At 43.2% G+C, this 20,903-nt stretch overlaps 1 protein-coding gene across 3 annotated transcripts in view; it reads right to left on the minus strand.

Moving 5' to 3' along the window:
• Positions 1-20,903, minus strand: part of CRY1 (cryptochrome circadian regulator 1) — a 38,595-nt gene that overhangs the window by 13,794 nt on the left and 3,898 nt on the right. For all 3 annotated transcript variants that reach the window (XM_053258109.1, XM_053258107.1, XM_053258106.1), the window contains exons 2-3: positions 988-1,096; positions 162-304 (exon numbers count right to left, since the gene is read on the minus strand). In XM_053258109.1, the coding sequence (XP_053114084.1) occupies positions 162-304; positions 988-1,096 (252 nt within the window). The remainder of the gene's footprint in view (positions 1-161; positions 305-987; positions 1,097-20,903) is intronic.

Consider the following 20,903-nt stretch of genomic DNA (forward strand, 5'->3'; position numbering starts at 1 on the left):
GCCTCAGGAACAACAAGGGGTAGCTACATTCAATGGAAAAAATAGAACAGCAAAGAGGGGCTGTAAATCCAATAGACATGAAAAAGATAAATGAGAGTGGACCCATTGTTGCATAATCAACATGTTTCTCTATGCTTAAACATAAGAAAGTGGTAACATACTTGTCTAGGTCATATAGAGTATGTGAAATTCGAACAATGACCTCCACTCCTGCTTCACTAGCCAACTTCTTAATTGCTGCATCTCTCTCCTTCCCAAATGGCTCAGAATCATATTCAACAGAGAGCTTTGTAATGTTCCATTCCTAAAACATGGAAAGAGACACACGATTTTTAAAAGGTAACTGGCATTGCTAGTACTTAAACTTTGGGAAGGCTATCCACCTCTTTCTCCTGGGATGTTGCCATCATGTCCTCCACCGAGCTCAGCAGCTGGGTTGCTGCTAGTCATGAGACCCCCCTCCTCCCACAGCCTTCTCCACCAACCAGAGGGATTGCCTCAACAGAAGAATTGCCACTGAAAATAAGGGCTGCCTGCCCACCCATCCCCCTTGGAGTGCACCTGCACTGCGGCTAGCACAAGCGTTGCCCACAGCACCCTCCACCAAGTCTGGCAGCTGGGTTGATGCTGTGCATCAAGTCACCCACTGGCCCTCCATTAAGCCCAACCATTGGGTTGCCACTGGACATAAGGGGCTACCTGCAACCCTTTTTCACCATTCTCAACAGCTGGGTTGCAGCTGGATGTGAGGACCACCCACTGTCCCTTCTCCATGCTTTGACAGCTGGGGTGACCTGTGCGTAAAGTCACCTGCTGGCCCTCCGTCCAGCAGCTGGGTTGCCACTGGACACAAAACTGTAAAGGTTTTCTTTAACAGCTTCTTTCCAGAGCTCTGTGTTACTTGTATATACTAATAATACAGACGCAACAAGAAGAGAGGCGAGCACTGCAATCATATCTACTTTACACTGAAGAATCAGAACGTACCTTAAAGAGTCTAGGAAACACATCTGCAGGCTGTCCTCGAATCACAAACAAACGAGAATTTAACTTTCGTAAGTTGGCATCCAAGTCTTCCAAACACTGAAGCAGAAACCTATAAGAAAAATGAAAAGCGAAAAGGTTTGCTTCAAGTTTATAGAAGCAGTGAGTGCATAAAGGGTAGTCAGAATCAGCTGCCTGGGTTCTGCAGATAGATTTGTACGCAAACCAAACAGGTGCTTCTCCTTGTGATCAAAGCACTTAACATAATTCTTGTAAGTAACCCTTACAATTACCCTGCAAGTTGAGACAACAATGCTGACATCAGTTTAAAAGATGCAAGACAAAGTCAGAGACAGTGGCTTGCTTAAGGTTATCCAAATAGGCACGTGGCTTTAGGCACTCATTTACAATGCAACTATGCCAAGCAGGTTGGAACAACATACCTATGCTCTAGGCAAAAATCAATTGTTGGGGGGTGGGAGAAATTAGCAGTATACACTTTCTCATAGTGATCATTCATTGTATTTGTGAATTGAACTGATGATCAAGCTGTAAACTACATAACTCTATCATCTGAATTTCCAAACTGACATTACACTGAGGCACAATTCTGAAATTCACTTCTTAGTAGAAATCGTATGCTAACAGTTATTTTAAGACATATCAATCTTCAATTAAGTTTTTAATGCTTTGTTAACTAAAAAGCAGTACACACTATGAATATGATCCAGCCCTTATGAATAGAGAATGGATAGTTGTCCATGCAACAACAGTTTGTTTTCAGGTCCAATTCAAGGTGCTGGTTTTGACCTTTAAAGCCCTTAACAGTTTGGGCCTAGGATACCTGAGGGACCACCTGCTCCCAAGGGTTGCTGCCCGCTTGACAAGGTCATCTGAGGGGGCTCCGCTCTGGGTGCCAACAATGAGAGAGGCTTGGCTGCCTTGCACGCAGAACAGGGCCTTCTCTGTTGCTGCCCCCAGACTCTAGAATGCCCTCCTGGTGGTTATTTGCTCCTCAGTCTCCAGCACAGTTTTTAGAAAGCGTTGAGATCTTGGCTTTTTACCCAGGCTTTTATATGATTGTCTCTACTGCTGCTTCTTTGTATTTTGTATGGTTGTCCGATGCCTGTATTTTAAATCTTTTTAGTCAGATCTATGTTTTTATACCTTAGCTTAGTATTTCAATTGTGTAATTTTTATAGTCTTGTTTTAATTTTTTGTATGAACTGTCTTGGAATTGTTTTAATGAAAGGTGGTATACAAATTAAATAAATGGAAAAAACCTATGAGGAGGGGGTCCTCCAAGGGTAGGCATAATGCCTACTGGGATAGAGAAGGAAGAAGCCAGATTGAGATCAGGTACCAGCAGGACTGTAGAGAGGGATCCTCAGGAGGACACACATCACAGCCTACCACAATTTTGCTCCAGCCGACAGTCACAAATGTGTTATACTGTATGTGTGGGCCAGTCAAAGTTTGTAGCACTGGGTTACCTTCTTTAGGTTCACCACATCCTAGTGCAACAGTGGTACGATTGTTTTTCCATCTCTGCACTAGGGTCTGGAGCCCTGAAGAAGAGAACTGAGTTCTACAAACACTGATTGCCCCCCACACATAGTAAGATTAAGAATAGCAGAGAAAGTTGTTATTAGGAAAAGTATAACACAACCAACCATGCAACTTTGAGATATGAACAATTACTTTAACTAGGAACCAGTTCAGACTTTGAGAAGTGTGATGACTATGGTAGGGCATAAACCCAGATCTCATGATAGTATGCACTTACTGCTTAGCAGCAAACGTGTTTATCAACACAGATTATGCATTCTATTGTCGCCATCATTAGGTCCAAATGAGAAGAAATAAAGCCAAAATCAGCTAACAACTGGTGTTGCCTTGTGCTTGGTCTTGTTGTTTCTCAATAATATTGGGGAAACTGTCTGACTCATTGCATCAGAAGATTATTTAAGCTTTTACATTGGTATTAACATTCTCAAATCACAAACTGTATATTAGCTGCACTTTACAGAAGAAAAACTGAACTTTAACAAACAGGATGTAGTGATCAGTCACTGAACAGCCCCTCCTTCCACTAAAGAGTGAACCGGAAGTGTACCCTGTCCTGACAGACACCCAATGACCTCTAGGGATCAGCCACTCAGCACACAGTGGGTGGGACCTAGAGGGCCATGAGGCAGGAAGAGAAGTGTGTCTTTGTTCAGAAGCAGCTAGGCGGGAGGTGAGAAAGGTCGGGCAGAAGGCTTAGTGAGGAGCAATGGAGTTTTGCTGCCTCATGGTCAAAAGCTAGCCTGGAGAATTCTCTCATGGAAGGACATCTACAGATCCTTGAGAGACAGGATTGCAGGAAGCTTGAATTCTCTCCTGGAGTTTGGAGTGAGTTCAAAGGGGAAGGAAACCAGGGCTTTTGGCTTCTGGAAGTTTAGCCTAGGTAATGGTTTGTTAGTCAGTTTGCGTTAGACTTCTATTTTCCTTTCGTGTGCTCTGTATATCCTTGCGATGGGTCTAGTGTTGTTTTACCTAGAATGCAACTATGCTAAGGAAGCAATAGCCTGTGCCCATCCATCTACCTAGGGCATTGGAAGAGTCTATGTAAACTTTAAAGGTGCTTTTGTATTTTCTTACATCCATATTCTTTGCAACTGAGTAACCACGATTTTTAAAGTGCGCCACTCCAATATCAGCTGGAGGACTTTTTTTGGAAGGAACCTTGTAATAAACTGAGTATTTTTACCTGTAACTAAAAGCTGAGAAAGCCTCAGATCGAGACTGTCTGTAGTATTTTGAATAAAGTTGATTTTTCTTTTTGTTCTTTGAAAATTTTAACCAGCCTCTTTGAGTGGATTTTTAACTCAGAAGGGGGGGGGGTGGAAAGGGGTTTGCTCTGGTGCAAACACACCTCAATTTGACCATTCAGCTACCATGGTTTCTCACCATGTGTAAGGTTTTTGTACTTCTCAAAAGAGAAGGAAAGTATACATGGAATTCCACCCAAATCCAGCAGGGTGTGTGTGTGCGTTTATCTCTGTAATAAATGGGTGGTGGTGGCGGCAGCAGCAGCGAATAAGCTACTGAGCACAGGAAGATTTAAAGGAACAGCCTTTGTGGGTGAAAGCATAGAGAGGGGAAGATTCAGCATTTTTCTTCCCCTCATGTGGGCTGGCTTTAAGACAAAGGCTAGGTTAAATCCTCTACACAGGGTAACAAAAACAGTTATTTATTTTATTTAGTTAGATTTATATGTCACCCTAATCCCATAGGACTCAGGGTGGCTTACAAACAATAACATATACAGCAACACAATTCTATAAAATACATCTTACATAATGTCATAACCCCAAGCCCATAAAGTACTCACTGCGCATGACATAGTGACCATGGATTACAAGATCACTCTACGACCAGCTATCTCAGCGACCAAACACCCAACGGAACATTTCAGTCTTACATGCCTTACAGAAAGCCAACAGATTGTGGACAGCTCTGATATCTGGGAGACCGTCTGCAGTTTAATATCCCTAGCGCCCAGGATCAACAAGTTATTACTTGTGGCCAAGCTCAGGACCCGGCGAGGGACATATCGAACAAGGTGGTCCTGGAGGCTAGATTTTCTGCTCCCTTCCACCATTGTGTTATGAAGACCGAGAGCCATCTTGTTTTTCATATTAGTGATCATGAAAAGGGAGGTGGAGATGCATTTTTGTTTCAAGAAAGCTAAGAAACTGTCTGGTCAACAGAACACAAGCTTTTTTAGACTTCCCGCCATAGTCTTGCCATCTTTGTTTCTGGCCTCTTTGCTTCTCTGTGGAAGCAAAACACGTCTCTGTGGGAGATGTACATATACATATACCAGCTTCTCCAATAATCAATGAGTTCTTTGTGAGATACACTTCCTTAAATATGTGTACTACATGGAGACCAACTTGTTGATATTCGTTTGGTATACTGGGGAGCATGAAGTGTTTTGTCTTAACCATCCAAGATAGTCAGCTAAAGCATTTCTCAAAATACCCAATTTTAAGGCACTGTGCTACAGTCCCTAACACAGGTGTCTGTACAATCCACAAGACACTGTGTGCCAAGTATTGCTATTAATATGTTTCTATGGGAGAAACATATTAATGCTTCCCCAGAGGAGGCACAGGCAAGGAAAGGAGGTAGCAAAGGCAGGCAGAGTGAATGGGGTAAGGAGGCCAGCCTAACCTGATTGTTCTTCCTGAAAGCTTCCTGTCTTTGGAGTAAGTAGGAGAGCATAACTCATCATTAAGAACAATGACCTCCTACATTGTACGAGAAAGTATTATACACCCTGCTACCATTTCCTTTTCAATCATTATACAGCTCAACATGGACCAAGTGCAAAGTACTTTGGATATAAGTTCAAATAACACCACACTCAACATTTTAAGAGACCATTCAAGTCACACACCCCAAACAGATTTGTACAGGTAAGCCAGTAACCCACCCACCCCCTTTATTTTTGGCTACCTAATCAGAAAAAGCAGCTTGGATCCAAGGATGTCATTCTGTTAGGAGAAACCTTGTTCAGAAAAGGGCTGTTGCCAACCCAGCAGAAAAGTATTGCATGAGAAAAGTAATTATTCTGTTTGTGGAAGCTCTTGGTCAAGACTTTGCACACATTCTTTTCAAGAGGTAAGCCCTAGAGTCTATGTGTTACTGTATCTTTCTTAATTCTCCTGATACACTGTGGTGCTGCACTGCAAGAAGTCTTCCACTAGTGCTTATGTAAGACTTTACAGAACAGCAGTAATTCTACTTCTGCTCATGCTTCTTTGAATCCAAGTCAGCAATTCCTACGTATAACAGTAAAAAAGCTTAGCTTTTGTTAGGATGTTTCCAGGCAGCATCTTTTCCTAACAGCAACAGTAAGAAAGAACTGGAAGAAAATGCACCCCACTGAAGTACCAACAAGTGTTCTGTTACAGTGCCACCCCACCAATCATGCTATTAGCTCAGGATAGAGGACAGTCGTTATGTGGGTGCACCGATTCAGTATCTTTATAACTCTCAAACTCTGAAAGAGTCCTTAGGCTAGATTTTCTATAGATTTCACGCACCAGTTATGAAACACTTTCATATTTCATCTTTATTTCCTTCTTGTTCCTTATTTCCTTAATATTTTCTTTCCATTGTTTACTACAATTTGTCAGGTACCTAAACTCTGCTTCGTACAGAGAAGCTCAGGAAGATTACATGCATGGGCATAAGCTTCAACATTCAATTCCCTGAAGCCATCTTTAATACTAGTTAGTTCATTTTTGTTTGTTAAAATAATCTTGTAGTTACAGTACTTAATAGTTCACTTTCCGATTCTGATTACTTGTCATTATCTTCTTTCTCCTCTGCAAACCAGTAAGGGCACGTTCAAGTATTGACTAAAGGAGGTAAATCAATTATTGTTTTTAAACACACAAAAAGAGTGGATTAACCTTGATTTTCTCAAGCCAATCGCAGTAAACACACGCGCACACATACACACACACACCCCATAATCACCAAGAGGAAAGGATCTATTGGTCTAGGTAGGTCCTTAAAAATAGAGAGAGAGAGAGAGAGAGAGAGTGTTCCTATAAACTTCTATGCAGCCAGAAAACAAAGTGGATTTTGTCAAACCACAAAAGCAGTACTCTACACACACTGCCAAAGATGTCAGCAAATTCACAGAATACATAATACCCTGGTGATATCAGTCATTGAGTATCAGGACCAATATGTACTTGTGGGAGTCTTAAGACGATTAAGCTCAGACAGGATTTAAATGTTTTGCATGCTTCACAACATCATTTAGCTATCAAATACACCAGCAATGGCCAGCGAGGCTGGCTCTGAGAGGGGTGAGAGGCATGCGCGATTCCTTTTTAAAAGCCACTCTTTGCCACCTCAGACACTCAGCAGCCTGTGGGAACCAGTGGTAGCTCACCTGGCATTCAGCAGGGAGACTGCCTTGCCTCCACACCTGTGCAGAAGCCCTTTGAGTAGTCAGCACAACCATGCTGTCAGTATAAGGTGGCAGTATGTCAGCTTGTTCTGGATGGGGTTGCACTTCCACTGAAGGACCAAGTTTTGTAGTTTGAGAGTGTTCTTGGACGCAGCCAGGTTCCTATGCTTAGATAGCGGCTATGGCCCAGAACACTTTTGCTAGCTTTGGCTGAGATCTAACTGTGTCCATTAGTAAGTTCTACCTGGCCATGGTTACATCCCAGACGGATTGCAACAACAAGCTTTGTGTGGGGCTGCCCATTAAGGCCTTCAGAAGTTTCAAATGACACAAAAATGCAGTGACTAGGAGTTAATGGGTGCCAGTCACTATGATACCACACCTGTGTTTCAGCTGCAATGGTTTGCCAGTTGATTTTCAGGTGCAAAATGGCTGGTTGATTGGTGGTTACCTTTAAGGGACTGAACTACATAGATTACCTTCCTTTATACAAGAAAGGATCTTCTGCGATGTCCTCCTTAATGCTCCATAGTCTTCTGAGGTTTGGTTGAAGGCAAAGCACGAGAAGAGTTTTCCTGTGGTGGTATCTAATACATGAGTACACCCTGAATGTGAGGTATGGTTGGCTCCTTCCCTGCCTATATTTAGGCAGAAGTTGAATGTGCTGTTTCAGCAGGTATTTCCTGATCTCCTGTGACTACTGGTCTTTATCTTTCTCTGAGTTTTCTTTGAATGCTTTTGCTACTTTTTGTTGTTGATTTGCTAAGTTTTATTGGTGGTTTTTAATCTGGTGGTTGTAAGTCATTTTGGACCATTTTGAGGAGAAAAGTAGGATAAGTACCTTCACTTCAAGAAATCTGTTCTCTCTCTAGGGGCAAAGTCAAGCAGCCACAACTGTAATTATAGCTACTGGCTCTGTGGTTGCCAGGAGTCGACATCAACTCAACAACACAACTTTACCTTTATAAAGAGTTAAGCTATCCAATCCCAACAGCTTGGATGCACAATAGTCAAGCTAAAGCCTGGCCTATCATAATTTACTTTGTCTCTTGTTCCTCCTGAGCCCCCTCACACACACCCCATGATGTCACTATAAACTCTGTTTTCTAAAGGAAGTGCCAGATATTGTCTATAGCAGTGCTTTTCAACTATACTTCATAGTACACCTAGTAATACTTGGGCCTGCTGCCCCAGAGACCACATGAAACTGAGCCACCCTGTCCAATCATAAGTGGAGATGACTGAAGCAGCACTGTGACAATGACAGGCCTGGCCTTTCAAGAGAGGCATGGGTTGGGCAAGGATGATGCAGTATGGAGGAGAGATCAAGAAACAACAGCAACTAGATAAGCCTTTCCCTCACTGCAGGGACAACTAACCACGTACTACTGTACGTAGCAGCCATCTCTGGTGGCAGTGGTACTTGGAAATGTGGTAGTTGGTCCGGGGGGGTAGGGGGGGGTTGACATGCTCTACAGTAAGTGGCTCCTAATAGAAATCCAGAACCATGTGAAGCAACTATTAAAACACAAGCTCTACTGACATTCTTTACTATTCACCCAGTACCCCCCTCAGAATTTTCTCACTCCATCCAATCCACACCTCCAGCTGCCTGGTACTTCTGCTTGGATGCTTCACCAAATGCAGTATGTCCAAGACTAAACCTTCTGGCTTTCCTCCAAAGCATTCTTCTCCTTGTATTCTTTCCTTATCCATGGACTTGTCACCATTCACTATTTAGTTGAATAGGCACAAAGCCTTACCTACCTTTGATTCCTCCCTCTTCTTTATTCTGTCTTTAATCCACTCTTCTGTTGCCAAGTTATATAGCTTCTCTCTTTACAACACTGCAAAAATACAGCTCTTCATCTCTTTCCTCTGACAAAAACTTTACCTCCTCCTCTCCACTGTTCCTCTATTTCACCTTAGTCGCCCTCGCCATAATGCAGCATGATGTTTTCAAAGTCATTTACCTCTCATCCTTATGCCTTTGTGACACCTCCTTAAACCATAACAGTAGCTTCCTGTCTGTGCCTGGTCCCAGCGTAAGCTCCTGGTCCTTACTTTAAAAATCCTCTATGGCCTTGTCCCTTATTTATCTATTCTCATAGCCCATTATACTTTTGTCTGTGACCTTTGCTCATCTACAACAGCCCAAAGATCATCTGCTTCCTCAAAGTCTCTGCCCTTTCCCTTTGCTACCTCCTATGTTCAGTACAGCCTCTCAGAATATCCTCACAAAACATCCCCGCAGTGTTTGTTGCTGGGTCTACCTTGTGTTTCTTTTTAGAATGTGAGCCCTAAGGGGCAGGGACCCACCTTCACCATTTCATTCTTTTTAATGCAAAATTCTTTGAGAACATTTATTGAAAAGCAGTACATTATTTTATTTTTATTTATTTATTTACTTACATTTTATATTCCGCTCTTCCTCCAAGGAGCCCAGAGCAGTGTACTACATACTTTCTCCTCACAACAACCCTGTGAAGTAGGTTAGGCTGAGAGAGAAGTGACTGGCCCAGAGTCAACCCAGCAAGTATCATGGCTGAATGGGGACTTGAACTCGGGTCTCCCCGGTCCTAGTCCAGCACTCTAACCACTACATCACGCTGGCTCTCATAATAGTTGTAATAACAGAATATCCATGCAATTCTTTGTTTATTTCTATCTAATCCCTATTTATAGGAACATGGGAAGCTGCCATATACCAAGTCAAACCATAGGTCCATCTAGCTCAGTATTGTCTTCACAGACTGGCAGCAGCTTCTCCAAGGTTGCAGGCAAGAATCGCTCTCAGCCCTATCTTGGAGATGCCAGGGAGGGAACTTGGAACCTAGTTCCAATAACCATACCACCCACTGAGATCATCTGGAGAGGTTCGTCTGCAGTTGCCACCGGCTTGTCTGGTGGCTACTCAGGGACAGGCCTTCTCCACTGCTGCCCTAAGGCATTTGGAACACACTTCCTGCTGAATTAAGAGCCTCCCCATCTCTTACAACTTTTAAAAAGGCAGTGAAGACACATTTGTTCACCCAGGCTTTTAATTAGATACTGTTTTAATTGTGTTTTAATAGTTAACTTTTTAATTCTAATTGTTGAAATGTTTTAGTCTTTTATTGGCTGTTTTTATTGTTTTGTAAAGCGCCCAGAGAACTTGCATTTTGGGAGGTATAGAAATGTATTAAAATGTATTAAAAATAAACAAACAAACAAACAAACAAACAAACAAACGCCCTTCCCAGAGCAGCTCCATTCTCTAAGGGGAATACCTTGCAGTGCTCACATTTCTAGTCTCCCTTTCATATGCAACCAGGATGGACCCTACTTAGCTAAGGGGACAGGTCATGCTTGCTACCACAAGTAAAGTGTGCCATCGAGTCAGTTTCGACTCCTGGCGACCACAGAACACTGTGGTCTTCTTTGGTAGAATACAGGAGGGGTTTACCATTGATTCTTTCAGCGCAGTATGGGATGATGCCTTTCAGCATCTTCCTATAGTGCTGCTGCCCGATATAGGTATTATAGATATTATAGGGTCAATAGATCGTTTGATCTTGCAAGACCTGGGGGGCCTAGGTTGGAATAGCTCTTTTTCACTGGGAGGAATAACCCCCCTAGTGGGGCTAGAGCCCGGCAAAGATGGCAAAAATATAGGCTTATTAGTCAGGCTCACACTATTGGGGGGGAGCTGGAGGTATGCAGGCCATTTCAGATCTGAAAGTTTGTGAGCCACTACTCAAATTCTGGTGCTGGTTGCTTAAATTGAGTCTCCATTGGGGGAACGAGGGTACTCATGTTCAGCGGCAGTTGTAGTTGTGGTGCAGGGTTAACCGCAGCCTGTGCAGAACTTGGGCTGGTAGAGGTGGAGTTTGTAGAGTGGGTTACGGGGGGGGGGGGTAAGCTGGCATCCCTTTCCCCCACAGGGTTTCCAGTGCCAGAATTCGCAGGTATACGCTGGTTGCCCATCCCAATTTGTGCTTCCAAGGAGCCCCCTTGGGCTTGGATAAGGGCAGGCGGAAGTCTCCTGGGCAGGCGCTACTGGCAAACTGCTTGTAACAACAGGCGTTCGCTAAGGCACGCCACCAGCGGTTTCATTTTTCGTTTATGGCGTCTCTGCTTTTCTGAGGCGTCTTTAGGCTTATTTAAAGCTTTTCTGCCCTCTGCTTTGCCATGCTTGCTCTTCTTGCGAGCCTAACATGGGGGAGCCTCTGCCCCAATAGGTAGGGAAGTGATCCCTTGAACAATGGAAGTCTCGGCGGGGGTGCTCAGCTGATCGGTGGTCAGCGGGTGAAGAGCCCGCTTAGAACCGAGAGAGCCTGATTTGCAGGGTTTTGGACTAGGGGTGGCTTAGTTGGCCTCAGAGGGGATACCCTCTGAAAGGGAGGTGCCCAGAAGGTCCCCGGCCTGAGCGGGATCCATGAGGATTGGAGGGGGGGAATAAACCGAGAAAAAACTCAACTGAAAATAAAGAGCCCAACTGCCAAATCAATGAACATAAAAAGTGGTTGGAATTTAATAAAATAAACCAAAATCTTCCTTCCCGCTCTTGCACATAAGAGGAGAAAACAAGAAAGAAAGAGCAAACAAGCCTGAAGAATAGGGAATTGCAGAGCCTTTCCAAGAGTGCGCTGCCTGAGGCGAGACAGGAACGAAACTGGAGTGGAAGGGAGCTCCGCCTACCTTCCTACAGGATATTGCCTACAAAATTGAGCTGCATTTCATGTCTTCCTGGGGCATGATCACAACCCATTCTGATGGATAAAATCAGACAACTGCAGAAAAAGTCTGTGCTCTAGGACAATGACTCCCAAACAGTGTTCCCTCTAAGGCGTGCACATGTGTGTGCTCACAAGTTTTTTGATGTTCACTCAGTTCATTTTAGATCCTGCTCAGGTGGAATCAGGAATGCCTCATTCTGAATGTATGTGTGCACATACTGTCTTGATGCTGCCACCCAGAACAAAATTCATTCCACAAACAGATGAAAAATATTAGAGAGAACATTGCTCCCACACCCTGCACTATGAAAGCCCACCAAGTTGATTGCTTTGGGGTGGTTCCTTGCCTGCACAGCATGCACCTTAATCTGCAAATTCTCACACTTAAAGCCCCGGGGCAGCCACAGAAAAGGCCCAGGCTCAAGTCGCCACCAAACGAGTTTGCGGCAACTCTACCTGGACCTCTCCAGATGATCTTAATAGCCGACAGGGTTCACGACAGAGAAGGCGTCCTCTTAAATACCCTGGACCTAAGCCGTTAAGGGCTTTATAGGTAACTAGTGATTTTTGGCCCGTTAAATAACGGGCGCTAGTGGAGTTGTGCGCTCCGGGCCGCCCGCCGCCATTCCCCCTCCCGCCGCCGCCAGCCTCCATGCGGCGGCCGGTCTCCCTGGCCGGGCAAGGGCCCCAAAGTCTCCCCCCCGCCAGGCCTCGGTGGTGGCTCCACCACCACCTCGGCCGGCTTCCCCCGCTGCCTCTTCCCCCCGCCCGGCTTCAGCGGTGCGGCCAGGCCTCGGCCATGGCTCCGCCGCCGCCTCGGCCAGTTTCCCCCACCGCCTCTTCCCTGGCTTCGTGGGGCTTCCCCGGCTTCTTCGCAGCGGCCGCTTCTGGCCTTTCCGTGGCCGGGCAATCAACCGCCCAACATGGCCACCTGGTGCTGGCGGTCGTGTCTCCCTCAGCGTGTTCTGAGCATGCGCTCCGCGCATGCCCAGAACAGCCGAGGGAGACACAGACGCACGCCAGGCATTTGACACGGGTGCACACTTAGGCTTTTATTATAGAGGATAACTAGCACTTTGTAATTCATTCAGAAACATATCAGCAGCCAGTGCAGTTCTTTTAGAATTGGCTCAAATGTGCACATAGGCCAATCTACATCTGATCAACCCAGTTACTGGAAAGCCCTCCAAATGTCAGCTAATTCATTATACAGACATACACCAAATAATTTGCAAAATCAATTTAGCATGTTGGAATCAACTGAAATCTTTTACAAATTAAAGTAGAAAAATGGGTGAGGAAATGTCAGCATTTGGAAATTTCAGTAAGAGGAAGGATAATTCACCTTCTGAGTAACCAGTCTCAGATCTGTTTTATAATTTTTGTCATAACATGCAAGGAAGGTTGGATATGTTGATTATAGTTCAAGTTAAAGACATGCTAGTTTGTTGTAGGGGAACACTGGATATGGTGCTTTAAGAAAATACATACCAGTATAAAACAAAGGCCAAGGGGTAAGGAGAATCTCTGATGACAAGTTACACATATTTTCAAAGGCTCCCAATAGATTATCAAGGAGGAAAGGTAGGCAGGTAGTTTAAGGTAGTTTAACATATATTAGAAACAAACCTTTGTCATTATTGCCATCTGAGTATAGCTTTTCATCCGTTTCCTTGTATGATTTCTAAAGGATTGTTTCAATATGAATATACAGAAATAGTTTCTTAAATAGGTCATTGCTCTAGCAACCAGTAGGCTGTTTGGACTACACCCAGTCACAATGACCTACTTTAAAGATCATGCCACAACACAGTTTCATAACTAGAATTTCAAGTTCGTCACTGCAACGTTTTGAAGAGATCACGCTGCACTGCCAACTACAAATAAATCAGACCTTTGCTGGAAATAGATTAAAAGGTATCTTCATTGAACTATTCCACAACTTTTACAGTCTTGAAGAACAAAGGCATGTTTAAAAACACAGCATTTCAGATTTCAAGACTCGTGAATAAAAATTACATCCACTATAGAAGGAAATTGTACAGGACAGCCATGCAACCTAGTGTTCCTCTCAAGAACATGTACTCAAAACCAGCATCACCAACAGCAATATTTATGTGTTTCTAGATCTATTCAGAATTATATTCACACAGGAACAGCTGACAAAAATATCCTCTAACTCAGACTAAAGCACAGTCCTTCCCTTATGGTCAAATGTAAAATAGATCAAAATACTAGATGCCAAAATAATCAGATTTTCTACCACAAGAGTTCCACGAGTTTGATTTTCCACAGAAACTCTCTTAAGCCTAGCTGCACAAAATTTAAGCCTAAATACAGAGAAGTCAGCATGTGGACAGAACTGGTTTAGGAGAGAGAGAGAGAGACTCTCTCAGGATTCCAGATTGCATTCATTATAATTGTTCAAATAATTAAGCCAAAAAATATTACATTATTCTGCAGTAATGATATCAAATCTAAGAAATAAGCTTGCTGTTCAAAAACTGAGGTGCGGGAACTTCACTTTTATAAATAAGTTAGCAAATACCTTTCCACCAAGCATGCAAATCTCATTCCCAAGTTATTTAAGGAAGCAACACTTGGGGTGGGGGTGGGGGGGCGGCGGCAGTGCATGGTCATTTGTTTTCAGGAATCCACAAATTAGCTCACTAGTCAGCCATTATTTGTGCTTGCCAGCAAGCCCCTCTCTTCTCCCGGCACGCAAGCAGAGGGCTTGAGAGAGAACTGCATCTTCTCTCATTTACACTGGGATACTAAGAGGATAAGAAATAGTGGGAGTTCTCTCGCAATGCTGAAGAGGGATTCTTGCCATTTCTTACTATCAAAAATTAGGGATGTGCATGGTCCAGAGCAGTCCGGACCGGCACCGAAGGGGGGCCTTCCTTTTAGGGCGGGGAGGGCTTGCTTACCCCTCCCGCCTCTTTGCCCCCTCCAGCGCCTGTATTCTATTGTATAATTGGGGCGCTGGAAACCAGCCGATCGGAGGCCCGGTCTACCCGGCTTCTTCCCGGCGGGTAGACCGGGCCTCTGGCGAAAGTTCCATTAGATCCGGAGTCCTATCGCGCGTGCGCGCACGCCCAAGGCCCCAGTTGGGCCTGAGACTTTGGCAAGAGAGGAGCTCTGTTCGCGAGCTCCTCTCTTTTTTTGGCAAACAATGTGGTGAGCACTCGGGGGGGGAGGGAGGGGCGCGGGAGGGGGGCAGTAGCTTTCCTTTGCCCCTAATCCGCTCGCGGGGGGGCGGCGGAGGCGGCTGGTTTCCAGCGCCCCAATTATACAACAGAATACGGGCGCTGGAGGGGGCAAAGAGGCGGGAGGGGTAAGCAAGCCCTCCCGCCCTTAAAGGAAGACCCCCCACCCGGACCCGGACCGGCCAAGTCTGAACCGGTCTGGAAGTTCAGAGGCCTTTAGAATGGCCTCCAGACCGGTTCGGACACACCCCTATCAAAAATGGCACTGGAAATGAGACCTGAGGAGATCTGCATGGTGTTGGGTGTCCTGCTCGTCAGAGAGCAGGGGCACTTGCCACTGACAAGCTAGCAAGTGGATTTGTGGGTGCCTATTTGTTATACATTGTCCACATAACATTCCTAAAATTAGTGCCTGTTGGAATATTGCATTTTCCTACATTCTAACAATACTATGTTTTGTATGGAAAAATGCACTCTTTCTCTAGATAGCATATCTATTGCCATTATGATTACAGCATGGAACCTAGCTGAACTAATGCCACAGGAACTCACTGGGATACAAACATTCATAAGCAGCAAAATATTTCTCCCATTGCAGAATCCAGAGTAGCTAAATAAATCACATTTAAAATGCCTTCTGAATGTAAACACACACACTGAGGTCTGTATTAATGATTTCCTACAACTAAACATGTGATCCTACAAAAACACACTGAGTTCAAGCTGTCTTTTTGATGTACTAAGACCCCCCCCCTTGGTGCCCCCTTTCCAGGATAAGGCAGATGGTGACTGGAAAGATGGCTTTCTTGGCAATGATGTGGGTTTTTGGGAAATTATGGATCTGAAAGGTTTCTGGAAACATGCTCCAAATAGATTGTGATCTGATTTGGCAATTGTATTTGAAATTTATTTCATAAATTAAACTAAGTACTCTACGTTAATTTTATGCACTGGATAAATACTATAAAAGCATTCCTTTTAATTTTAATCTTGTTTAAATCGTTTTTTAAAAAATTGTTTTATTACATGTTTTTTATTTTAATGTAAATTGCCCTGAGCCACTTTAGGAACGGTGTTATATAAATTGAATGAATGAAGTCTCCAAGTAACTGAACTGAAAGTTTGATTAGGGAAGAAAATCACATTTAATGAATGTAGGAAAAAGATTTAATGTGCTTATTTTTATTCAAACGAATTCAAAGCTTTATGCTGAAACAATTTTTAAAAGGTAAAAGACAATGCAGTGGTTTATATAATACACAATAGTGTTTTCAATGCTATGATATGTCCAACCACCCCAGCTCAACAAAAGAAATGACACAGTGCTGTGCATCTGCTTGAAGTGAAACAAAGAACTAATCCCAGTCGTTTCTCTTTCACTTGCAATCTGAGAATTATTTTTACATTTTACATTTACATTTACATCCCGCTCTTCCTCCAAGGAATCCAGAGCAGTGTACTACAAACTTAGGTTTTTCCTCACAACAACCCCGTGAAGTAGGTTAGGCTGAGAGAGAAGTGACTGGCCCAGAGTCACCCAGCTAGTTTCATGGCTGAAAGGGGATTTGAACTCGGGTCTCCCCGGTCCTAGTCCAGCACTCTAACCACTACACCATGCTGGTGCAGGAGGAATTTTAGTTTTGGATTTGATTTGCACAACCAATCAGGTGAACTCATAACCTGACTTTTGGCTTGGATTATCATGTGTATTTGTTTTATTTTACTCCCCATTTAAAAATCTAGAAAATTGTGTGTATGTGTTTGAAATCTCTCTCTCTCACACACACACACAAAATGATCACTTTAAAAAAAAATGACAACTTTGAAACTACCCAATTGCCCAGTACTATATTGGTATCCATTCATTATGTTGTATTGTTTCAAAGGTAATTCATATTTTTAGGAATGGAAAAGTTTCTACAGAAGGTACTTCAGTTGTCTTAACTGTTTGCTTATAACAGTCACTCTTGTCACATACCATTCTTGTCAGAAGGCCCCCAATCCTCAGGGAGAGACTTTTGGAGGGTGGGGCACAGAGGAAATTCTTTGGATCTAAGAGCCAGCCTCAAACTTTAGAGTCAGACAATGGACACTTGACAAAATTACTGGATGTAGTGACAGACTGTGGGCTTCTCTTTATTCCCTTTACAAGTAACATACGGTACTTAGAAGAGAAGCCAGGCAGTCTAGCACAAATAAAGATTTTACTAAAATAACTCTACCTCACAATATCCAAGTCTAGGTGCCACAGCTGCATTTTAGGGACAAATTACTAATACCTGGAGTGTCAGACAAGCAGCATGGATGTTTTCCATATCACGAAGAAACACTGTTATTAGGGATGTACACAAACCTGTTGGGCAGCCCTTTTACGGGCCTCTGAACAGGGAGGTTCAATGTTCGAAAGCGGGGGGGGGTCATACTTTAAGTGTGGGGGAGGGTGCACTTACCCCTCCCTCTACTTTCCCCCGACAGCGCTCGGTATTTGCAAAGTCCTATGGGGTGGCAGCATACGTCCCTGCCACTTCATCCACTCCCTGGCCAAAAGTCGTCGGAAGTAGCTGGCGCACATGAGCCTGCCCAGACCAGCATGCACACCAGCTACTTCCAGCCAGAGAGCAGACAAGGAGGCAGTGAGGTACGCTGCCATCCTGTAGAACTTTGCAAATACCGAGTGCCAGCAGGGGAAATGCAGAGAGCAGGGGAAATGCACCCTTCCCTGCCCTTAAAGTGCGAGCCACCCACCCCCGCCATCGAACCACCCCGCCTGGTTCTGTACACACACCCCTAACTGCTATGCCCAATAACCACCAGCCCAACTAATTTTCAAAGGCCACTAAGGAAAATCACTTATATGTATACAGAATTTTTTTTATTTCACAGCTTCTCCCTTAAGTGTGTGTGCACACAGATGTGTTATTCTATATTGCAAAAGGTTGAGTGGGCTGTATGTCTACTACCTCTATACACCAGACTACAGAATGTGCAACATTTTGTATAATATCAATATCTGCTTTATGAAGAACAAATTAGTCTTCTTCATTCTACCCTATTTTCATATTCAGGTTTACATTCTCTAGTTCTCAAAGCATATGCGCCTTTAAAAGATGACTCATTCTGTTATACAACTAAACCAGACAAGTGGTTCAGCTGAAGCTCCTAGTCAAATATGTTAGAGCACATCAGGAACAATACAGTGTTTAGAGTTCATTCCTTCTACCTGTTCATTTTGCAGGAGCTCTAACAAATATGACATCCTTGACAGGAGTGCCAAGCTGTGCTAGAAAATCCTTTAGCAAGCTAAAGTATTTCCGCAGAGTCAGAACCTTGCAAATTGGGGGAAAAGAAAAAGCCCTCTCACTAGTACTCATGGAGGCAGCTATTTATTTTATTTTATTTTTATATTTTATATCCCGCTCTTCCTCCAAGGAGCCCAGAGCGGTGTACTACATACTTTGGTTTCTCCTCACAACAACCCTGTGAAGTAGGTTAGGCTAAGAGAGAAGTGACTGGCCCAGAGTCACCCAGCTAGTATCATGGCTGGATGCGGATTGGAACTCAGGTCTCCCCGGTCCTAGTCCAGCGCTCTAACCACTACACCATGCTGGCTCTAAGATGATCACAAATAAAAGGTATTCCATCCCATTGATTTTAACATGTAACTTAGTTAATCAATACTTGTACTGTCCATCCAGAATTAATCTTAAGAATCACACAGAACGTTTAGCTTCTTATTTTGGTTAAAACTAAAGCCCAACTTCAGAGGCAAAATAAAAACAAAATCAACACCTTAGTTGGTTCACTAATTAACATAGCTTTCCAGGGAGGAGACCACAAAATTTTCCCCATATCTATTTCTCACAGTATACTTCCTGATGGGACACACATGCGGCTAAGTATGCCAGCTTTCTGTAACTTGACCAAGTTAATAGAATTTACAAGTGCAGTAGCACCACAACCATTTCTGGCCTCTTTTGCCCAAGTTGCAAGTATAATTGTTTCACCAGTACTCATTGCTACACTGACCTTTAATGGCCATGTCAGCACAGCATACCACTATTCCAACTATTAGCTATTACTGCCACCATCCATCCTTCACGTACTTGCCCAAAGCTAATTACTATTTATCCCAGACAGTGGCGTTTTAATTCCTACACTGTTACCACCAAGACCTATTGTCAATCTGAAGCACATCATGTACAAATGACCTTTCTGCAGATGCTAAAAACTTCTAGAAATCTGTAGGCATGGTGTTTCATTACTGTGTTCAAAACTGTAGCAACATACTGCTAGTAAGGAAGGTGAATCAGCCCCACATCAGACAGAAGCAAAGTTACCTACATAATAGAGATAGGTGGCCTTAATACTTATTGTATAGAAAACTCTTTTCAGCAAAAGATCAGACACACTTGTAAAGATAAGCAGCTTGTACCTAATTCTTTCTACATTTAAATCATTGTAGGTTTAGTTCACAAGTTATTAAAATGATACCTTTTAGAGGACAATCTCGAGACAAAATGCAGGAACCAAGTCACAAGGCACCATGTAGGCTATTCTTGTTCAGAGGCATTTGTTTTTCTGAAATGCCTAAAAAAGTTTGAAATGCCAAAAGGAAGATGGCACTTGCAGCTTTATTCGTCTCAGTTAGCAGGTTTTTAAAAAGTGAACAAGAAAGGGTGGGCACTACATCCACCATAAATAGTGACTCTTGTCATAAAATATGCTTCAAGTTCTTTAAAAGAATAACCAGTGCAAAGAATCTGAATTATTGTTAGCAAGAGTAACAATCCGGTCCAACAGAACCGGGGTGGTGGTTCGGTTCGACCCCGAACCGGACCGGTCCGCACATCCCTAATGCCCTGCACTTTAGGGGGATGGGGAGCTTTGCTTGTGACGATGCTATGGGCAGTCCCCTGCTGGCTCAATATGCATCAACAGTAGTCAGCTAATACCTATCAAGGTAGCAGGTGTTTCAAGAAGGACTACCCCACCATGTTGCCACAAAAACCTTCCATCAACCCATTTCAACTGGTTATATCAGGCAACAGTTTTTCCAATGGTCCCAATTCTATGAAAAAATTAATGTGTGAGAACACATTGCACATCAGTTTCAATTATCAAACTGACAAGTTCACTGCACCATCTACTAAATCATTCCTGGGAATGTGTGTTTGTGTTGTAATGTAATGTTACACATATGTAAAAACCAATATTCTACAGAAGCAGAAATAAATGTAATAGAATGAGTAAATAAGTAGTTCTGGATAGGGCTGACACATTAAAAGGCTCTGATAGAAGAAATGTAGCAACTGCCCCAAATTATTGCAAGAGTTTGGCAGGTAGACTGGCCCAGTTGTTGGACACTAGTCAAGTTATTTCTATTTCTAAGCCTTTATAGTTTCCTTTCTTCAGAACCACAACATATGTGGGACAGTATTTTTCTTTTCCTGATTAAAGGTCAGTGTTAGGTGGAGGACCACCTGCAAGTAATTTACAAATTGTCAGAACCTGTCATTGGTTCTGATCTGGAACCATTACAACACCCATCATGCAAGCTGTGTGAACTAAACTACAGCACAACCAATTTTCCAAATGCAGTGTCTCAAAGTTTATTAATGTTTTAACATTAATGAACAATTGAATTAATGTTAACAAGTAGATGTGCTTCAAAATGGCTTTTCTTTCTAATAATGTTTTCACTTGATGGCTAGCAAACAACACTACAAAATGATTTCATTGCCTTAAACAAAGGAAAACTGAGCGCAAAACTCTGAACATTTAAGCCATGGTGCAAGAAAAATTATTTACATGTGCAAGATAGTACAATTATATGCAAATCCAAGTCTGGCCAAAAAGGATGCCCGAAAGTGATGGTTTGTATTTTGAACAATTCAGACACTAATTTGTGTGTGTGTGTGTGTGTGTGTAGCTTTATAATAAGATGTTATTTTGCACCTTGGGTATATATAATAACCAACTGTATCTTGAGTATATACAATATCAACTTTAAAATCT

This window comes from Hemicordylus capensis, chromosome 5, assembly GCF_027244095.1.
Source record: "Hemicordylus capensis ecotype Gifberg chromosome 5, rHemCap1.1.pri, whole genome shotgun sequence".
NCBI classification, from domain to species: Eukaryota; Metazoa; Chordata; class Lepidosauria; order Squamata; family Cordylidae; genus Hemicordylus; species Hemicordylus capensis.